We start from the raw sequence: 14,620 nt of genomic DNA, 5'->3' as shown, positions 1-14,620 counted from the left end.
CGAGATGCTTGAGATTTGATATCTTTACATTGTTAAACAACTAATATTACAACTAGTCAAAACCAAGGATAGTGGTTAAGATTGAAGTGGTGTGAACGATAGGTCACAAATTCGAATCTCCCCTCTCCTTCTTTGTACTTTGTACCGCTTTTGTGGCTTATATTGATAAAAAAAAAAAAACAACTAGTCAAAACCAACTAATACTATCAACTAATGATTCGCTATTCGTAAATTGCCAAACACAACCATGAGACCTATGGGCATTCTTTTGACATAAAAACTACGAAAAAAATATCTTTGAATACCTACTTCCCTTATCCATTATCTCTCTCTACCCGCAAAAGTCACAGTAAACCATTTCCACTTGAACCTCCATTAAAACTTTCTCCCACATCTTTCAAAAATGGCGCAACTCCATTCCTTATGCTTCCCTTCACCAACTTCCCTATCTCTCCTTGAACCTCACTCTTTCTCTCCTTCTCTCTCCTCTTTCCCTTCTTTCTCTCTCTTCTCAACAAAACCATCCTTTCTCTCAATTCGCCATAACTCCCCCCTAAACCCCATTTTCTCTTCTTCTTCATCTTCAACTCTCACCATTGAAAACCCATCATCTGAATTTAAACAAGACGATGAAATTTGTCCAACTAGGTTGCTCGCCCAAAACGTCCCTTGGACAGCTACTCCCGATGAAATTCGCGCGTTGTTCCAGAATTATGGCACTGTTGTTGATGTTGAGGTTTTTTACTTTTTACCCTAGTGTGTTTTTTTTAGAAAGTTTGTTTAGTTTCCCACTTTTTCTGGGTTTGTTGTCAACTTTTTGTTGTTGTTTTGATGATAGTTGTCAATGCATAGTAAAACGAGAAACAGGGGATTGGCGTTTGTGGAAATGGGTTCGGTTGAAGAGGCTGCTGAAGCTCTTGCCAAGCTTGAGTCTTTTGTAAGAACTAAGAAGCTACTATTTTTTATTTAGTTGGGTTTTTGTTTTTTCATTGCATTATTTAGTATGTAATTGGAAATTTTTATGTTTTGCTTAATTGTGTTTTTTTCCTGAAGAATGCAATATAGTTTAGTGCTGAAAGACATGATTGTGAAAGAACTTTTAGTTTGGTGTACTATTTAATTGTTAGGAAAATTTGCGAGAAAACACCTTATTTGTTTAACTTTTTGTAAGAAAACACCTTATATATTTTTTTTTGTGAAAAAACACCTTATATAATATTTTTTATTAAAACAACCACCTTGATGTCGAAATCCGGCCAACAAGTCAACTTTCCGGCATTGACCCATCCATTATATCTCTCTCCCTACGGTTGAACTACACGCATACTTTTTTTAAAAAAAAAAACAGATTCTTTGTTTATTCTTTTGTTTCAACCTTGAGCTTCTTTCAGGCATAGCATACTAAGAAGCCCATCAATTTTTGAGCACTTCCACATACATTAATGTGCATACGTAGCAACATAGCAAAGCACATCAATTTGATTAATGTAACTTCACAATTGCTGCTAGATCACTAATCAAGAAAAATCAAGAAAATCAGTTCACTACCCAAGAAGGGGAAGAAAGAGGGAAGAGGGATGAGGACAGAGAAACCAAATCCGAGCACATAAATTGATGATGCAAAGAGAAAGAAACAAGTACAGATGTCTGTATCTTTTACCAAACCATATTAACTTGACAAGACACTAGAACCTTCAAAAGGGCAGAATCCAATTTTTATGTCTAGTATAACAATTGGCCTGAAAATAGAGATAGCCTTGCAAGTAAGTGAAGATTACAGTTTACAGATAACTGCAGAGAGGACAATGGTCCATACAGATCTAAGACATTGAGTTCCTTCAAAAGCTTCCTTAATCTGGTGTCAAAGTTTGATACAACTGCCAACTTAACTGCAATAAGCATGATAATGTAAGAGACATAGTTAGTTAGTCTTCAGAATACGAGACTTTACTCCCAATTTGTAGAAAAATTGAGCAGCAAAATACTTGATGACTACAACCTCCAGCAAAGGAGAAAGAGGTAAGGGAGAGAAATTGGAAGAGCACATACCTGATGCTTATCAATGGAGGAATGGCCGCGAAATAAAATCAATCTTCCAGATGCTTATCAATGGAGATGGTGTGAACTTTGGGAACCTTCCAGTTGCTCTCCCATCTTTCTCTCTCTTCATTATAACAAAACAAATAGAAACCCACTTTTTTATGTATAGCGTGAAGTTCACACGCTCAAAAGAAAAAAGAAAAAAGAAAAGTGAGGTCAAACCGGAAAATTGACTTTTTTTTGCCGGAATCCAGAAGTAAGGTGGTTGTTTTAATAAAAAATATTATATAAGGTGTTTTTTCACAAAGAAAAATATATAAGGTGTTTTCTTACAAAAAGTTAAACAAATAAGGTGTTTTCTCGCAAATTTTCCTAATTGTTATGATGAAGAAACGTAGTATATGCCTCCCTAATTGTGTGATGGTTTCATATTGTGAAATATATTTTTAGCTGGGTGCATTATTTGATTGTCTAATGCATTTTTGGATTTGTTGTTTTGACGAAACCTGGTTCTCTAGCTTCATTCTCCCCTCTGATTTGACTTGCTACCAGCTGGGAATCGGACTGGAGCAGTTAATTGTATTCTTACTTTCATAAATATTCTGATTTTCGTCACAGTTTTTAGAGGGAAAATATTTGAACAAATAACAAGAAGCAACCACATTAAGACAAGGTATCTAAATGGTAATTTGTATGTACATCCACACTAGAGGATTACTCTATGCAAACTTGTTAGATGCTCTTAGGGCGTCTGGTTCAATATATAGAATGGAAAGGGAATGGACATAAATAGAGAAGGAGAATGGTACAAAAATGGTTACCTTTCATTGAGTGTTTGGTTCAAGCCAAAGAAGGAAAATGGATGGTAACCATTACCACTAAGTAATGGATTTTGTTATTGAGGGAGGAGAAGGTAACAAATTGGGAGAATCCATTACCATCAAGTAATGATAATAGATTGATGAGTGGTTGAATCAAACAAGAAGAAAGGGAATCGGTAATTGATTCTGTTTCTTGGAGCGCAAAAATAGTGAACCAAACGGCCCCTTAATGATTTCATGCGCTACTTGACCTTTTTTTCTCTAAAGCTTTCCCTAAATCAGAGAATTTCTTCTGTTTGCCTTTGTATAGAGACCGACAGTCAACTATAACTTGACTGGCTGACACGTCAGTACCCTCCTACCATATGTTATCTGGCATTACAGGAAGGTCTCTCTAAAGTTAGGAAATTTCTTAAACTTAAACCGCAAGGATCGGTCAATTTTACTCGGAAAAACCGAATTGCTGGGATATACATATCCACGTGTCTGCTTGAGCAAACGTACAAGAAATAGATGGGAGCTTAACTGCATATTTGCGTAGTTGAATTGCATATTTGGCGTGGGGGCAGTAATGCTATATAATCGCCCATGTGCTGAGTGTTGTATAAAGTTGCCTTCCTGCGAGCCAAGAGCCAAACTGCTAGTCAGCCCATCAAGCAACTCTATTTCGACATTTCTTGGGCTTCACCGTTGTGGTCTGGCTCCAACAATCTCTAATTGGGGTGGAATTGAGAAGAACAATGATGCAAAAATTGTAAATGGGTGGATAAGCTGACTAATTTGTGAATGCCATCAGTTCCCATCTATGAATATGTAATATAGTAGCATTATGCTAGGAATTCAAGTATTTAAGCAGCAATGAGACTAACAACAAAATAGGCTAGGGGTAGGTTTGTATTGCTTATCAAGGCAATTAGATCAATGCAACAGTGTGAACATCTCTCCCAAGTTATTTTTTCTCTCTAGATTTCTGAATGCCTTCTACTTTGGCTCTCTACCCTAATTAAGCATCTGTGGGCCTTGAAAGTTTACTACTAACTCTGTAACTCACTCATTGACATCGCAATGACCCAAAAATATCATCTAACTTGACAGAAATTTTCTTTAAGTATCCTTAGCTACCGTCCTGCCATAAATAAATAAATTGTGGGCTATTTTGCTGATGCCTTGCATATTGGGACATGTTAGTTGCGTGAATGTTCTTTGTGAGTGAAAGGTCTTGTTCATGATGTCTTCGGGGGTCTTTGGTAAATGATTTTTAGGGTAACCAAAAAGCCTACTTCCAGCAAAAATTAAAAGCTGGTTTTACTAGCTCTTTTATATTGACTTCTAACTTTTGCTTTTTTAAACAAATCGATTTTGCCACACATTTATAACACTATAAGATAGTCAAACAACCAATAAAAATGGCTGGTCAAACTAACCAAAACGCCCTCTTTGTTTCCATGAATGTGTTCGTATCACTGATCCATTTTTCAGTGTAGTGTTCGCTTTCTTCTTTTGAAAGGCCTTTTACATAACTACATATGGTTCATTTCTAATTTTTTCGAGTTACATTTTGTTATATTATGATAATTTTTGATGCATATGTATGCAGGAGTTTGAAGGTCGAACACTTAGACTGAGTTATGCTAAGCCAAAGAAGGAGAAAGTTTCTCCTCCTGTTCAATCTAAGCCAGCTGTTGTGTACAACCTGTTTGTGGCAAATCTGTCTTTTGCAGCAAGGGCTAAAGACCTAAAGGAATTTTTTCAATCTGCTGGGAGTGATGTTGTTTCAGCTGAGATTATATTTAATGAAAATCCTAGAAAATCATCTGGATATGGATTTGTTTCTTTTAAGACTAAGAAAGAAGCGGATGAAGCCCTCACTAGTTTTGAAGGAAAGGTAACGTTCTGTATTGTGATTATGTGTCTTAGCCTCTTGGGTTCAACTCTAAGCTTCCCACATTTTCAAATTTTTTTTAATGTATTGCCTTTTTCATTAGTTTCCTGTTTCTCCTTTTTTTTTTCCTGTCTTGATAACCACTTGTTTGTAACTATTATAGGAGCTCATGGGAAGACCAATCAGAGTAGCACGTAGCAAAAGATTTGTAAAACTTGAGTCGGAAATAAATACTGTGTCAGAAGATGGGGAAGACATGCCAGCTGATCTTAGTCATGATTTAGAGCAAACTGAGACTGTTGATGACTTGTAAAGATGAAGAATGAGAGGTGCTGTCATTTTGTTTGCATCAACTATCTTGTTGAGGAGGTAAGCTTGCAGAGTCAGAAGTTAATATGTACACAGTACACGTCATTGAATGTGCATACTTCTTCCTTGATCCTCCTAAACTTGTTTAATGTCTTGTGCTTCCATGACCCCTATCTTGAGTTTCAATCTTTTTTTTTTCTTTTTAACTATTTTTGGATGTCATTTGTTACGCACCTCTCCTCTCATACCATGTTTAGTTTTATGCTGCTTTGCTAGTTCAGTCTACATTGGAATGAGCAGCAATGTCGGTCAAAGTTATACAGTCGATGTTAGGTTGGATCCTCTTATTTACGATGAGTAGTCTTAATATGTATGGTTTCGGTAACTGGGAACAAATTCAGGCCTGCTTGGCGAACATGACCCAAATCTATTTATTGACAAGGACAATGACCAAATTCTCTGTGTGCCAATTATTAGGTGGAGCTATCATATATCTTTTACAAAAAAGGTGGTATGGACAGTGCTTAGGATATGGAGTTTGAGAATGATCAGTGAGACGGAATTCTCCCTTGGGAATAAGATAGGGTCATGTGATCTGGGGTAGAAAAGAAGCAGAGAGGAAACTGCTTACAGGAAGTGTTCTCTAAAGTTTTGCTGATCCTTCTTCCTCCATTACTGTGAGCTAGGACCTCTAGGTTCTTTTGGATTTCGATTATGAATTTCCAAATGGGCGCTTATAATGTCCGATCCAGGTTTAGGAACTCACTTTGGATGGGAGAATTTGGAGGGGAAAAAGGGAAGGGAAAGGGAGGGATTCATTTTCCCTTGTTTGTATATAACATGAGGGAAGGGAAGAGAATTGTAAAAATGGGGCAAAAGTTGGTGAGATAAATGGAAAAGGTGGAGGGTAAGAACTAAGGAGAGAGAGTAACAATTACAAAGTAAGGAGATGTGAGTATAGAAGTAAAAAGATGTGGTGGGCCTCATCTCCCATAATAGAAAAAAGAGAACGTGGTATATCATTGTGAAACGTACGAAAAAGAATACTGTTTGAAATTTTTGTGAAATGGGAGAGTATTCATTTTCCTTTCCCTCTTAATAGACGGATAGACCAGACCTTTTCAGAGTTGGAAATATTTGAAAAGAAAATGCAAGTTCATTCTTTTCTTCCTCTTCCCTCCCCTACCTTTCCGTCCATGATTGCTATCCAAATTAAGTACTACAAACTTGTGAGTACTGCATTTATTTGTTAAAACCTTCCATCTTACCCAGTATGAGTCAGATAGGTATGCGTTGTGGCTTCTAAGCACTCAATAGGCTTGGTGTTCTCTATCGGTCTGATGGCCATTGTGACCCTAAAAAGCTCGTCACAGGGGTCACAAGGCAGTCATAGGCTTGTTAGGTGATATCAAATGTTTGAAAGGGTCAATATTGGGTTATGAGTATTTGGAGATGCTTAATTTATAAAGAGACACTCCATTGGCGTTCGAGAGAGTCTTTCATTCATGAGTTGTGGCCTTGCGAGGGTTTGCTATAGGTGACCTGGAGTCTGGAGTGCTGCTGACATTCTCTAACCCTACAAGTTTTCCTCTCAACTCTTTCATGGTTTTTTTTAATCGTAGGTAGGGGTGTCAATGATGCGAGTCGAGTTCGAGTTTGAGCTAGCTCGACTCGATTCGTTAGCATTTCAAGTTGAGTTTGAATTGAGTTGAGCTCACTCGAGTTGTGTTTTGACTGAGTTTTGACCTGAATCGAGTATTGATCGAGTCGAGTTTTTTGACCAAGTAGATTTCAAGTAGCTTGCAAGTATCTGATGTTAAAAGCAACTATAAGGTAAAAAAATGTTTAATTTAGGTATTTTGCTACTGATAATTGGATATTTGAAATTCTCACGAATTAGACGAGTATCGAGTTGCTCAGCTCGACTTACCAACATTTCAAGTCGAGCTCGAGTTCGATACGAGCTCACTCGAGTCGAGTTTTGACCGAGTCGATCTCGAGTAGCTCGCAAGTTGTATCGTCTCATTTACACCCTTAATCGTAGGAGTCTCACATTCACAAGTTATGAGCTTTTAAAGAGTGTTGACGCTTTTGTGCTTCCTGCATTATCTATGAATCAGATTGGCAGTAGGGATACTTCTTCCAGTTTATGCTAGTAATTTTCATGAGATTGTCATACTATGGCAATTCCGAGTCATCTCCCATGATGTTCTCATCCTATAGGCTTCTCCTTACCCTTCAAGTTGGCCCTCAATGTCTTGATCTTTTACTTACTACTAGATGACCAATATTAGACGAATTCTTGTTTGGTTTTGACATAAAATTATCTATAGTTTACAATTATGCCTTTTGCTTGTATTTAAGAGGAGCGTACTAGTTTTAATTTTGAGAATTATGCATTATGATAATAGTAATGAGCATGCAAAATTTCATAAAATTCAGGATATAATAGTTCACATCATCTTGAGGCTGTATATGTTGGTTGTTGGAGCGTCTCTTGTTGCTTCATGAGCAAAACTAAGCACCGCCGACCTTTGATACAGGTGATGTCATTCGGTGATGCAAAGTTTATCAATTGTGAAAGAATGGAATGCTATCATACATAGAACTAGAAGAGTGCAAGTTTTTGAGCATCCAGCTTCATGGTTGCTTGCATATAGAAGCTTCGGAATTCCTCGAGGTTGCTTGCTCTTCCCTCGACTTCATGCACTGGATGGCTTCAATGCATGGTCAACTGCTTAGAAATACAAATCATATATACCCAAATTTAATGTGGATGCATTGCAAGCATTAATATGATGTTGCAGTTAGCTAATTGAGAGTGTCATTTAATGAACTTTTTGGAGAAGTACACTGTTGTTGATGCACAGATATCTGGAGTGTTTAGGTTACAACATGTTCAAATGCTTTTACTTACTGCAATCTTGTGTTTTTGGCATCTAATCGGTTGTTTGACATTGAAAGTTATCCGATGAGTTAGATCGACAACAGTTGGGATCGCTTACTTTTAGCTTAAAATAAAGCATGGTCGAAGTCTAATATTAAAAAGTTAATATGCCTTATTTTTTTAATATGGTGTTATAGTGACTAGTTTAATCTATTTAAGGAAGGGTTTAATCTATTTCGTGATCAGTTTAATCTATTCAATAATGACATATACTAACCCATTTAGGTAGGAGTTTGTCTTGTAAGAGTCCGCCTACTTTTAAATTAAGATTAGGCAATGATAAGCCCAATATTAAAAAGATAATTAGCCCAATAATAATTAGGTTAATTTTTTTCGATGACTAGTTTAATTCATTTAGTGACTAGGTTTTACTTTTATATTAAAATTAGACCGTCTTTTTTAATAATTTTTGTTTAGGTAGGAGAAGAGAAAGGATGACTAGGATAGTGTTGGGTTAGAGTGAAATAGAATGGGCTTGTTAGAAAATTTTAGTTTTGGATTTGTCTAATTTTATATTAAAATTAGACCGTCTATTCTAATAATTTGTTGATCGATATTGAATTAGATCTTCTATGGTCTACTTCTATTCTACTTCATCTAGATTTATACTCTTTTTATCTGACTTTAAAGTCTGAATTGTTTTAAACTAGTCTTGTGGACTAGGTTTAGACTTACTTTATAGTAATAAATCCAGAGTTCAATAAAGATGTTTGAGTAATTGAAAAAATGTAAATTCAATAATTTATTATATTCTTCTTTCTTTTGAAGTAAAACACTTTTTCATTTATAGGTTTTTAAATAGGGTATTATATCATTTTTTTCCTTTTATTGTACGTTGGTCTATCAATTTTCCTGGGGAAATTTTACATGATAGCCCTCAATTTTTAGGTTTTTTATATCGTAGCACATTTTAAATTTTTACGCCCAACCTTTTTACCAAAAAGAGGCAACTTCAGGACCATCTCCCGCTTATTGATTAGGGCGAAGAAACTCGATCGGCTACTAGAAAGGAGCAAAGGCGAAGGACGGCACTCAACGAGCCGACAAGACAAATAGTAGTGCCGGTTCAGTGAAGTCAAGTCTTTACGTCTATAGGGGCTCCCCTTTAGTAAAAGGGAGGGGAAATTTGTTCTTCATCCGGGGGTTCATTTCATTCATTTTTCATACTTAGTAGCCCCGAATTTCTGTTAATGGAAATTTTGTAGCGCTCTTAAGTGAATTTCATTATATTGTCGTTAGTTTTAACAAATCATGTTTTTATATGAACCGTATGAGTTATTTTATAATTTCGATATTTATTAGTCTGACATGCAGATCGAGACTTTTTCTACACCTAAAACAAGTATTGAGTTTCGTGGGGTTTTGGTGGTAGTGGTGGTGGAGAAGATCAATAGAAGGTAATTTTATAGCATGCCACTAACGTAGTAAAACTAACCGTTTTTCGAAAATCTATGAAGTGGTAGTGATTCCAAAAGAAATAGGAAAAAGTTGGTATTTATATAAATTCAAAATAACCTAGGTATCTATGAATACTCTATTTTTTAATAAGTTATTAATTATAATTTTTAAAAGGTTTTATTAACTAAAAAGGCTTATAAATTATTTATAAAGATTCTTAAATAGATTTTTACAATAAATTATGAATTTTTCAAATAAATTCTATCCCAAATTAAATATTGGGCCAAAACTCACAAATTCTAATCCATGTAGTTTGCTTAATAAAATTAAAGTGTTTCAAAATAAATCCAAAAAGATTTAAAAAAAAGAAAAAGAAAAAGATTTTTTTTTAAAACGTTGACTTCGGTACAAACTCAAGCGGCAAGCCGGTGAGTTGTATCTAAGTTTGTCACTTTTTCTTATTTTTTTTTTTTTAGGGGAACTTTTTCTTATTTATCTTTTGCTTAATAACGTTCTAGATTATTTGTTTTAGGGGATAATTTATATTTTTTCCCAAACCTAGCTAGATGATCATAAAAAATTAGTGGATCTTAATTAGAATTATTTATCTTTTCTCCTAAAATCCATCTTTTAGTTTTGAGTCCTAGTACAACTCTAGCTACCCAACTAGTATTAATAAAGGCCTAACTCTAAACCTAGTAGAAATCCCTTAAAATAAAAAAACCCTAGCAGAATTCGGAGTCAGAAACCTATAAATATCAATTACTAATAGACAACAGATTTCACAATTCTGTATCCTCTCCCTCTCTGCGTTTGTCTTTCTCTTGGGTAGTCCGCCGCTCATCCAATATCGCGAAATCTGCAGGTGGACACGGTTTTTGCGATAAGGTAATATAAAGCTTATATGTACACGATGACGATGTGAAAATATACTTCTCCATAAACTGATAAAAGTACGTAGGAAAAATTTTATTACAAGGGAGAGGAGGAGAAATCGATAGTATGTTTATGGTGTTTTAAAAAAAAATGAAAAAATATAAATTGTCGTAACAGTTGATCATGGTCATGGATTGGTTCTCCATCCAACCACTAATTTTGTCCACCCAATTGACCCAACCACGGGAAACCACCCACCCACTCAAACCATCACTCACCTACAAACCCTAGAATTTTGTTGAAAAGCATGGAAAAATAGGGAGGGGAGGGTGCGACAGGCTGTGTGGAAGGGGGATGGCTCGGCGGTGACTACAGGGAAGGGGTGTGATCGGTGGTGGATTACATGGAATGGTTGGGCTCAGCACAATAAAAAGGATAGCGCGTGAGGGCATCATACAAGGAGGGGAAGCGCGCGGTGTTGATGATGGGGAGGGGTGACTTACAGGGTGGGGAGGAGGGGCGATGGCGGCGCACAAGGTGGAGAATGGTTAAATATGGTGGTGCTATGGTGGAACAGTTCTTGATTACAATTCATTTACCCTATGACAACTAAATAACCCCTAAGGATTTATAATTTTTTTTTTTAAAGAAAAGGGATTTCATTAATATTTCGCCAAATGGCACTTACAAGTCAATTCTGTAAACCTTGCAGATTTGACTTAATTTTGCCTTAATAAAAATCTTCATCTGAAGCAATGCAATCTGTGAGTTCGCTCTGGTTCAACATACGATCTGCAGATGCGGAAATTTTGGGATGAACGTACTCCAATAGTCTTCCATAATTTTACAGAAGTTGTGAAACCCTAATTCTTCAGGTTGAGTCTCGAACTTCAACCAATGAGAATAATTTCTCATACCTAAAAACAAAAGAACATACTCACAACTCCATAGGGGAAGGAGATTTCAAAACAGAAACTAAAAACCCCATAAAAGGGTTTGAGAAAATCTCATAAAGAGATACTAATTTATTGAACAAAACAAAAAAATGAACTAAAAACTGAAAATAAAAGGGAAAAAAGGGGCTTACCAGGGATGAAAACATCCATGGCAGCCCCTAATTGATGAAGAAGGGGTAAGGGAGGCTAGGGTTTTAGAGAGAGAAAAGGAGAGGGAGGCTAGGTTTTTTAACTAAGGATTTATAATTATTTAACTTATTTTTCTCAATTTTTTTCTTTGTTTCTAAACTTTTCATATATATTTTCTAAGATATCTTAATTTTTCTAATACTATTTCTAAACTTTTCTTAAATATTTTGAATTTAAAAAAAAAAAACAATAATTTACGAACTTTTCAAACTCTTTTTAAATATTTATAAACTTTTTAATTTTTGTGAAAAACTTCAAAATTAGTTAAACATGATCGGACCTAAAATTACTATTTAATGTGGTCAAAACAAATTTTAATATAAACACGATCATGTTTACCTCTTAAATCAGGCAAAAACAATAATTATGTTAAAGATAATTAAGATCATAACATGATACCTTCTCTCATCTCCCATAGTGGATGGAAAGGGTTTGATCCTCCTAAGACATGGGGTGGGGGAGGGTCGTTATTAGTTGACCCTTTTGTGGACTTGACAACAACAACAAAGTGATGTAATATAGTTTTATTTGGTGTAAATAAAGCCATAAGGGTAGATTATGTAGAAGTAATTTGAAAATTTGTCTTTGGTACCAACTTTTTTTTTTGAGGGATTTGGTACCAACTTTTAAGACTTTGACATCCACAATAATTTAATATAGTTAATTATTGTTATCTTCACTTTATAAAGTGAAAGGTAAAAAATGAATCTAAGTTGTGATACCATGTTAGACTATGAAAATTTCTTACAAGTGTTTTTCCGTTGGTCATATTTATAAGGGTTTACAACAAATTATTGTTAAATAGTATACTAATTAATATTATATATTGTGTGGTTTAGATGACCGTTTGTGAAATATGTGGAGGTAAAGGATCCACAAAACGCCATGTCCATTGCAGAGGATGTCAAACTGCTGTTGTGCATAGGTATGTCACACACATGAATTATATACGTTTTAAGATAATTATTAACAATTTTGAGATTATTAATCTCAAATTCTCTCTTTTAAGTCTAATGTAATTTTTATTTTTACGGTCTCTAAAAACGAACATCATTATTATCTTTTACTTCTTTAGATTTTTTCAAGTGATACACTTTCCATTTATTAGCTCAAAATGACAAAAAAACTTCATTTTTATTAGGATTTTTTAGTTAAAAACTTCCTTATATATTAATTATTTCCGAAAAACTACCATATAAATGTTTTTGTTAAAAACTACCTTTTAGAACAATTTTGGTTGTTAATACCTACCTTTTGCTGGAGTTGGATAGTTGATCCAAATTTATTCCCGACATTGAGCTATCATATGATTTTTTTAAAAGCCCTAAGTTTTTCTTTTTGCCCCAATTTCCCCCAATTCTTTTTCTTTCTTCCTCTGCTCTTTCTTTACTCCCTCTAATCTCTAAACCAAACAAGGCAGTCGTAGAAATTCAAGAAAAGCAATAAGACCTAATACCAAAATAGAAACCCTAACCTAATCTTTACCTTTATATATTGTCATGGTCAGAGTAAATCTAAAACCACAAGATAGCAGCGACAAAGTTAACTCATGTCAATGGGCTGTCAAATTTCCTATTAAAACAAATCCAACAAATCACGAATTTAGCACTTCCTATCCCCAAAAAGAAACCCTTACCTAACCCTAAACTATATCTCTGTCGGTGAGATTAATTTTTGACGGTGGCGTTTGGGAACGTTTTGGAGAGAGGATGCTTGAGGTTGTGTGAAATTAGATCCTATCAATTCATCCCTTCACGGGCTAGTGTAGATGACAAAACCAATAGAACAATCTGGTGAGAAGAGAAACGAACTAAGAGGAGGTGAGAAGCGACAACGACACTAAGGCTTCTCTTTCTACTTCTCTGCCGTGGAAAATGATTGATCTACGTGAACCCTACTGCTGTTGGAAGACGATGGTGGAGCAATGATGGAGTAGGCTCGCCGACGACAATAGTGAACTGAAGGCTTAGGCCTCCCACCAGCGAGCCTATAGCGTGCATCTGCTTCACTGCTAGGCTATTTCGCTAAGGGTTTTTCGGGTAGGATTATATCCTTTTAGTTTTGATATTCCTATCAATAAAACTCTAGATGTTAAGCTAATACTTGCTTTGATTTTCATGATCTCTAAAGCCTATCTTTGACCATATATTCTTTTTGACTTATGCTATCTCCAATGAAATAGAGTACATAGAATAATTTTAAACTAATATTATCAAGGTCTCTGAATTTTGTAACTTACTTTTTCAAAAAATTCATTAATTATATATTCATTATTTTAGTTTGAAGATATTAATATTTAGGAAAAATTGATTTAATTAGTCCTAATTATAAGCATCCTGACAAAGACAATCCCAACTATCGTTTTTTATTGTTTAGTCCCAACTTTGAAGGACGTTTTACAATAATAGTCCCAAGTGGTTAAAAACCTGCTATACCAGGTAATTTGCCATTTTTTTCTATCTTCTTCCTTCACTACTCCCTCCTGCCCTCTGCCACCCAACCCCCTCCCCCTATTACCCCCTCCTCCACCATCCCTAACCCTTCCCCGCCCCTAAAACTCCCTGCCCTACCCACCCATCCCCTTGACCCCTGAAACCTCTCCCCTAGCCTTCCGCTCCACTACCTTCCTTTTTCCCCTCCCCCGCCCCAAAAACTCCCAACCCCTACCATAGCCACCCATCCCCCTAACAGTGAAACCCCTCCTATTCCCCTCCACTACCCTTCCTTTTCCCTCCCTACCCCACAACCAGCCCTCCCCTGCCTTAGCCAACCCTCCCCCGGCCCCTAAAACTCATAGTGCCCTGACCATCCATCCCTCGGCCCCTCGAAACCCCTCCTCTATTCCCCTTCACTACCCTGCCCTTCCCCCACCTTCCCTTTCCCCTGCCCCAACCACCCCTCCCCCAAAACCTCCCTTCCTTCATCTCGTACTTCAAGGCGAGTCTTTTAGCGAGATTACGACCTCTTAAACTTTTTCCCCTACCGTGGCACGCCTCCCCCGCCCTTAAAACTCACTTCCCAACCCCCAAAACTTCTCCCTTTCCCCCCGAAACCACCTTAAAGTTTGATTTTTTTGGTGGAAGCTTTTGGAGTTTGCACGGACGATAGTGGCGGTGCCGACACTGGATTGAGAGGTGGCGTTTGGGTGGAAGGGAGGGGGAAGAGGAGGGGTTGCATGGATGGGGAGGAAGGAGGAAGGAGG

The 14,620-nt window shown here is 36.3% G+C and overlaps 1 protein-coding gene and 1 long non-coding RNA gene across 3 annotated transcripts; one reads left to right on the top strand and one right to left on the bottom strand.

The window, feature by feature from the left end:
• Positions 1-236: 236 nt before the first annotated feature.
• On the top strand, positions 237-7,995 carry LOC104891688 (28 kDa ribonucleoprotein, chloroplastic). 2 transcript variants are annotated; one of them, XM_010677429.4, is made up of 5 exons: positions 237-736; positions 839-937; positions 4,459-4,746; positions 4,907-5,112; positions 7,495-7,995. In XM_010677429.4, the coding sequence occupies exons 1-4, from the start codon at positions 404-406 to the stop codon at positions 5,054-5,056; spliced, it is 870 nt and encodes a 289-aa protein (XP_010675731.1). In that variant the 5' UTR covers positions 237-403; the 3' UTR covers positions 5,057-5,112; positions 7,495-7,995. The 2 variants fall into 2 exon arrangements, with proteins under 2 accessions (XP_010675731.1, XP_010675723.1); XM_010677421.4 differs by having other exon boundaries at positions 239-736; positions 7,596-7,995.
• On the bottom strand, positions 1,587-2,503 carry LOC109134720 (uncharacterized). Its single transcript, XR_002039570.3, has 2 exons — positions 2,050-2,503; positions 1,587-1,889 (listed from the first exon to the last, which is right to left on the bottom strand). It is a non-coding gene; the product is annotated as an uncharacterized LOC109134720 (long non-coding RNA).
• Positions 7,996-14,620: the final 6,625 nt, after the last annotated feature.

Source organism: Beta vulgaris, chromosome 1, assembly GCF_026745355.1.
Source record: "Beta vulgaris subsp. vulgaris cultivar EL10 chromosome 1, EL10.2, whole genome shotgun sequence".
In the NCBI taxonomy this organism is placed as follows: domain Eukaryota; kingdom Viridiplantae; phylum Streptophyta; class Magnoliopsida; order Caryophyllales; family Amaranthaceae; genus Beta; species Beta vulgaris.
The sequence above is the reverse complement of the archived record's forward strand: the minus strand, read 5'-3'. Positions and strand labels throughout refer to the sequence as shown.

Excerpts from the sequence above, each read along its gene's own strand:
- LOC104891688 (XM_010677429.4), top strand. The coding sequence starts at position 404 with ATGGCGCAACTCCATTCCTTATGCTTCCCTTCACCAACTTCCCTATCT. Across the intron at positions 737-838 it reads GCACTGTTGTTGATGTTGAG|TTGTCAATGCATAGTAAAAC; the intron begins GTTTTTTACTTT and ends TTTTGATGATAG. Across the intron at positions 938-4,458 it reads TTGCCAAGCTTGAGTCTTTT|GAGTTTGAAGGTCGAACACT; the intron begins GTAAGAACTAAG and ends ATATGTATGCAG.